The 6,460-nt window shown below is 33.1% G+C and overlaps 1 protein-coding gene across 1 annotated transcript; it reads left to right on the top strand.

The window, feature by feature from the left end:
- The first annotated feature begins 4,465 nt into the window (after positions 1-4,465).
- Positions 4,466-6,181, top strand: LOC140983472 (ATP-dependent zinc metalloprotease FTSH 1, chloroplastic). Its single transcript, XM_073450536.1, has 4 exons — positions 4,466-4,748; positions 4,842-5,025; positions 5,528-5,699; positions 5,791-6,181. Exons 1-4 carry the CDS (start codon positions 4,481-4,483, stop codon positions 6,010-6,012), a joined length of 846 nt encoding a protein of 281 aa, XP_073306637.1. The 5' UTR covers positions 4,466-4,480; the 3' UTR covers positions 6,013-6,181.
- Positions 6,182-6,460: the final 279 nt, after the last annotated feature.

The following is a 6,460-nucleotide window of genomic DNA, read 5'->3' as shown; positions in this document are numbered from 1 at the left end:
AAGAAAAATATTAAGATCAAGAATGATTCATATTTAAATTTCAACTCAGCACAATGAAGAAGAAATTGGAAAATTATATGTGTAAACCTTTAAGGGTTATATAGTGATTATGTTGCTACTTCATGGCTTGCTACATATTGATGCCATATAAAATATCAATATTTCTCAAAAATAAACAAAAAGAAAAATTTCTTCATTCACAAAAAGAAATACATGAAAAAAATGTGTATAATTCTCATTTTATTTTTAATGGTATGAGAACAATTCTAAAGCTTTGTGGACACAATAGATCAATTTTGTGTATTTTTAATAAATTGGGACATTGAGCCGGTTGCACTTTATTTCTTCCAATATTATGTCGATAGATATCGAGGTGGCTAAGAGGTTGTTTTTGTCTATTTTTTAGTTAAAGTGGCTAACAAACTAATTCATGAGATATATGATGGTAACATAGAGAACTACTCATCAAATAACTTCACTTAGCCGAATAGTGAAATTCAAATTGAATTATACAATATTTCATCAAATTAATTATGTCTATTATAAGATGCTCATGAAATCTAAACTGTTGTATTATTAGATGAAATATTGAATAAGACAAATACTTTGATATATATATTTGAATGATATCTCATATACATATCTTAATTACGTTATCTGTGTCATTCTCAAGATTTTTAAAATAAAATAATTAATTTTGTATGTCGTTCCACAATATATAAAATATTATAAAACAAAATGTAAATTCGATAGAATAAAATTTGCTTTGTTTATGAGATTGAAACTATATCATCCCCATGATATGATGCACGCAATCATTGTTCCAAATTTTCTAAAAAATGACGAACGAAATGAATTTCATGAATTGCGTCAAATTAAACGATGACACAGTTCTAAGATATAGTCATTTGAAAAGATTTTCAAGTTTTTTTCTGACACTGATTGAGAAATAATTGTTAAAAATTTATTAAACTTATAGCTATATGTTGATAATATTGATATTAAATATATAAAAATGATATTACAAATATCACGATGTTTGAAGAAATTACAGCAACATTCATTGGTTATGTTGTTGAATAATATATAGGTTATACATACTTTTAGTCACAAGTAAAAACCAATCACGACTAAAAATAACATTTATTCTTATGAGTTATAGTTGATGATTGTCAAAAACTGAAAAATCATTCAACAATAAAATAAATATTTGGAAAATAAGATTACTGGATAAAAACAATGTAGAAAACCGAAAAAACGTCTTGACAAGGAAGTAAACTACGAGCATATCAGATCCCAGATAATAATTTTAAATAACATAATGGATGTTAAAAACGATCATATACTTGCTGAGTAAACCAAAATGGTTATATGTATATTATAACAAATTACGACAAAGAGTTGTTGAGTTATCAAAATCAATCAAGAAGTATATTGAAAAGTGTGTCATGTGGATAAGATAACTTCTCCGATTCATATACCGTCTATGGTCATGATTTTTGATTTTGTGGTTTGGTTTGTTTCAATTAATAAATGCTATTAACCATATTTTAATTCATTTAAATATTATCAAAATTTCATACTTATATTTCTAGCAATTTAGTTGCTCACGTGCAACGCACGTGCACTTTTCTAGTTGTTAATAAAAATGGCATAAATAACGATAACATAAGTAGTAAAAAACTCCTTTATTTATCTGACCCAAGAATGAAGAACTGTCATGTGCTATGCAGGCTTCTAAAGTTAGTAACTTACGGTAAATTCCAACAGAGCACCTTGATCCAACCATGAATATCTGGTGATATGCTAGAACCGTATTCTGTATCAAAATAAACATATTCCGTATCGTGCTGTTAAAAAAGATTCTAAGTTGTCTTTTGTGCTGTTTTAACAAAACTTCAACTTAGCTTTTCTCCGCATTCATTAGAGGTTGTCCTCACTCCCGTATTGCTCAAAATTGTTACTGGCACCTATTTAGTTAAAAATAATTTTGCTGGAGATATATTTTATGTGAGATGTCATTGTAGTACAATTTTGTTACATAACTGGCATATGGTGTAAAACCCAAGATTTTGTGATCGTGATAATATTTTTTGTAATTTAAGTGTGCTAGGATTATTCAATATTTGGGTATCTATCTCATTATNTGGTTGATATAAAATTTAAGAAATGATTTTTGGGATTTATATTGGATTGATTATGAGACTAGTCTTTCTATTAAATGTTCAATGGAAAAGTTGATATTAATTTTTGGATTTCAGTTAGAGTTACATTATTGGGCTACATTTGGATTCAAAAGGTTTTTATTTGGGTTTTCCTCTCTCATAAGAAACTAGTTCATCAAATTATGATTATGAGATGTGCGACTATTGGGTTACAGTAAGTTGTTGTAGAATCAACGATTCTAATAATTCTGGTTCAATAGAAGTGATATTATTGGATGCAGTAATTGAGGTAATAATAAGAAAATATGATGTTATAAATATAATTCAAAGTATGAGTTAGTCAACACTTTAGTTATTAAGATGTCTAACAAGAATCACTGGGATATGGTTTAGGATTTTAGACGCTTTTCTAATCATATTGAAAGAGAAGTCACTTGGGAACTAGAATGAAAACTGCGCGAGCAATACCCATACTTCTTCTCAGACCAAGCCAACCCAAGTTTCGAGGACGAAACTTCCCATAAGGAGGGAGAGATGTAAAACCCAAGATTTTGTGATCGTGATAATATTTTTTGTAATTTAAGTGTGCTAGGATTATTCAATATTTGGGTATCTATCTCATTATTTTATTTGAGATGTAAGATTTACAGTTTATCTAAAGTTGAGTGGATAATTATATCGTGCACAATATTTTTGGAGCTCAAGATTTAAGATAATATTGTGCATATATTTTGAACTTGGGATAATAAATAAGTCTATCACAATCCAAGAATTAAATAAGAAATTTGGATATAAGCAGATAAAGTTGGAGTTATAAATTCAAAGTTGGAAAGATTTTTACCAGATAAAGATCTAAGATTTGATATACCTGGATAGAGATTAAACAGAGGATAATATGATCTCTAAATTTTGAAATATCCAAGGGATGGATATTTAGATTTCGAAATATTATCCAAGATAACGGATAAAGAATGATAATTATCCTAGATTTAAAGTTTGATTCAAAATTCAAACGCGAGGATAATACACGATCAGGATAGCAGCCACCCCCTATAAATAGGAGACGCTCTCATTCAGAATTTACACATCAAATTTCGAGTTTTTCATCCCCAATTTTCGAAATTCCTCTTCGAAAATTCTGCACGAGTCAACAAAATTATGTCCAAGTTCAGAAATTCGTTTCTCTCTCTCGGCTACTCGGAATCCGATCTCCACCGTTCAGAATGTGCTTCCATATGTTTCGAACAACATATCCAAAATTCGGCCAAATCCAACGGTTAGTTTTTCGTTTGTAGCCTTTGCAAGAAAACTGCTCAGATTCTACGCGGGAAACAGCATACCTACGGTTTTTCATCCATAAACAGGTTAAAACGACTTTCAAACCCGTTCTCCACCGTTCATAATTTATTTGATATAAGTTTGGACGTACTGTAAAAGTTTGAGCCCGATCCAACGGTTCAATAAGGTGCAATGAATTTTTCAAGATTGCTGATTTTCCGGCCGATGTGCTGTTGCGTTTTCGAAGTGTCGGTTGCATGATTCTTCTATTTTCGAATTTTTTTTGTGTTTTTATTCAAGGATTAAGGTAAGTGGGCTTGTTTTAAATCCTTAAATTTTGGTTATGTGCTTTTATTGTTTTCGAAAAATTCGGTCGAGCACCGTCATTCTGTTTCTACGTTTTTTTTGTGCGATTTTGGTACGTTTACGTGTTGGCACTGGGAGGATTCACTGAAAATGGGTGGGAATCCCAACATATGGCCCTTCACGGTGGGATAGAACCGTATTATGGCCTCGCCCCCTTAGAGGATTAAAACTTAGGGACTGATATCAGTAAACCATAGAAGGTGGAAAAATCGCAGTGCTGTTATGATATGAATATGATGATATGTTATGAAAAGCATGATATGCTTATGTGTTGTTTTCTAAAATTGTGTAAATATTTTTATGTTGTGCTCGAACGGCCCCCGCTTACTGAGGGACGACCATATCACTCACCCCTTACTCTACCCTCCCCCGATAAATCAAAAGGAGAAAAAGAGAAAGAAGAATCGGACACCAGTTTTTGGACTGATAGTGGACGCATGAAGAATTTTAATTAAGAATATGTTCTTGGGAGTTTTAATTCAAGTTGTGAACGCTTCCGCAGATTTTTATCGTTTTCAGAGTTACTGTTGTAAAGACGATTCCATTTTTATGGTATATTTATGATATAAACTGGTTTTGGTTTATACTGTACTACGAGGCTTGTTGTTTAGCAATTATGTGATTGTTGAATAACGCCGATGTCGACTAACCCCGGTCTCGGGGCATGACATATGGAATATCTTTTGTATCAGGTGCATTCCAGAGGAAAGGCTCTTGCAAAGGATGTTGATTTTGAAAAGATTGCCCGGAGGACACCAGGTTTCACTGGTGCAGATTTGCAAAACCTGATGAATGAAGCAGCTATCCTCGCAGCAAGGCGCGACCTTAAGGAAATAAGCAAAGATGAGATATCTGATGCTCTGGAGAGGATAATTGCTGGACCAGAGAAGAAAAATGCAGTTGTTTCTGAAGAAAAGAAGAGGCTTGTTGCTTATCATGGTGCTGAACCATTCCAAATCTTCAAACAGTTACTTTGTTATTTATTTTAACTTCATACTTGTTGCCTAAATTCAATATTAAATTGTGTTGTAGAGGCTGGACATGCTTTAGTTGGTGCCCTGATGCCCGAGTATGACCCTGTTGCCAAAATTTCCATTATTCCTCGTGGCCAAGCTGGTGGGCTTACCTTCTTTGCTCCAAGTGAAGAGAGGCTCGAGTCTGGGTTATACAGTAGAAGCTACCTAGAAAATCAGATGGCTGTCGCTCTCGGTGGAAGGTTGGTTTGACAATTTTGAATCTTGGAATCCTTGATGTATGAATGAGTAAATGAAACATGATTTATTTATTTGTTTGAGGAAAAAAAATCTATGATCAATTAAATGATCATCTACCGTTAGTAGTAGCCCTTTTTCTCAAAGCTTTGACTCATGTAAGGTGTGTTTTATATCTTAATAATGCCTCCTCACGTATAAATGGGAGATTGAAAATACATGCCTGAACTTAATATTGTTTAAGGGTTGTCTATACATATTTGTCAAAAATTAGGCACTAGGGACCCATAAATAACCACCAAGTCCAACTTAATTAGAAGAGGGTCGAGCATGGGAGATTTAAAATTTGTGACCTCTTAACTTTGATAACATTTTAGCGACATTTTTCCCGAGAACTCAAACTTGTATAAGGTGTCCTAATAAGTGTTTTATATTTTAACATCTAATAAGTGACACCAAACTAAAAATGCAAGGAAACCATGCTTATGCTTATCTTTGTTCATGCAGAGTAGCAGAGGAGGTTATTTTTGGAGAGGATAATGTAACAACTGGAGCATCCAATGACTTCATGCAAGTTTCGAGGGTTGCAAGGCAGATGGTCGAGAGATTCGGATTCAGTAAAAAGATTGGACAAGTGGCCATAGGTGGTGGTGGTGGAAACCCTTTTCTTGGACAGCAGGTATTGACGTCGTTGCGACTTTTACTATCTGATCTATCTTTTTAACGTGGGTAATTGCTCCTTTTTCATTATATGCTACACATACGTGCAGATGTCAACACAGAAAGACTACTCCATGGCGACTGCTGATGTGGTTGATGCAGAAGTGAGAGAGCTGGTGGAGAAAGCATATTCCAGGGCCAAGCAGATTATGACCAAACATATTGACATTTTGCACAAGCTAGCTCAGCTGCTGATAGAGAAAGAAACCGTTGATGGAGAAGAGTTCATGAGCCTCTTCATTGATGGGAAAGCTGAACTCTACGTCGCTTGATCATGTAAAGAATATTAATGGAAAAGTTTATGTATATTGAGGTCTAAATGCCAGTTGTACACACATGCAGAGCGTATTAGAGTGAATAATTATGCAGAAATCTACAATAGTGAATTTGAATGCCTCGACATTATTCAATTTTGAACAAAGATACCCCAACTTCATCATCTTTTCCGCCTCATTATTCTTTTCTCCATTAGTTACACTCACCTTCCTAATTCGATCGGAGCGAGTTTATCGGGCAAATTTTCTTTCTTAGCACGATCTTTGTATGCATGTGAATGTTACCAAGAACCAATTCGCAGTAATCTGATAGAATGAGATTTGGGAAAAAAATTGGGAAGTAACTATTTTGTTTTTTCAATTTTTTTATTTTTTATTTTTTATTTTTTATTTTTTATTTTTTATTTTATGATATCAACCTGAAATGCAGAAGTACGTGAGGACA

This window comes from Primulina huaijiensis, chromosome 8, assembly GCF_012295235.1.
Source record: "Primulina huaijiensis isolate GDHJ02 chromosome 8, ASM1229523v2, whole genome shotgun sequence".
NCBI classification, from domain to species: Eukaryota; Viridiplantae; Streptophyta; class Magnoliopsida; order Lamiales; family Gesneriaceae; genus Primulina; species Primulina huaijiensis.
This window is presented reverse-complemented; position numbering and strand designations above follow the sequence as displayed.

Coding starts and splice junctions, on each gene's coding strand:
- LOC140983472 (XM_073450536.1), top strand. CDS start 4,481: ATGGAATATCTTTTGTATCAGGTGCATTCCAGAGGAAAGGCTCTTGCA. Junction 5,026..5,527: donor GCTGTCGCTCTCGGTGGAAG/GTTGGTTTGACA, acceptor TTGTTCATGCAG/AGTAGCAGAGGAGGTTATTT. Junction 5,700..5,790: donor ACCCTTTTCTTGGACAGCAG/GTATTGACGTCG, acceptor ACATACGTGCAG/ATGTCAACACAGAAAGACTA.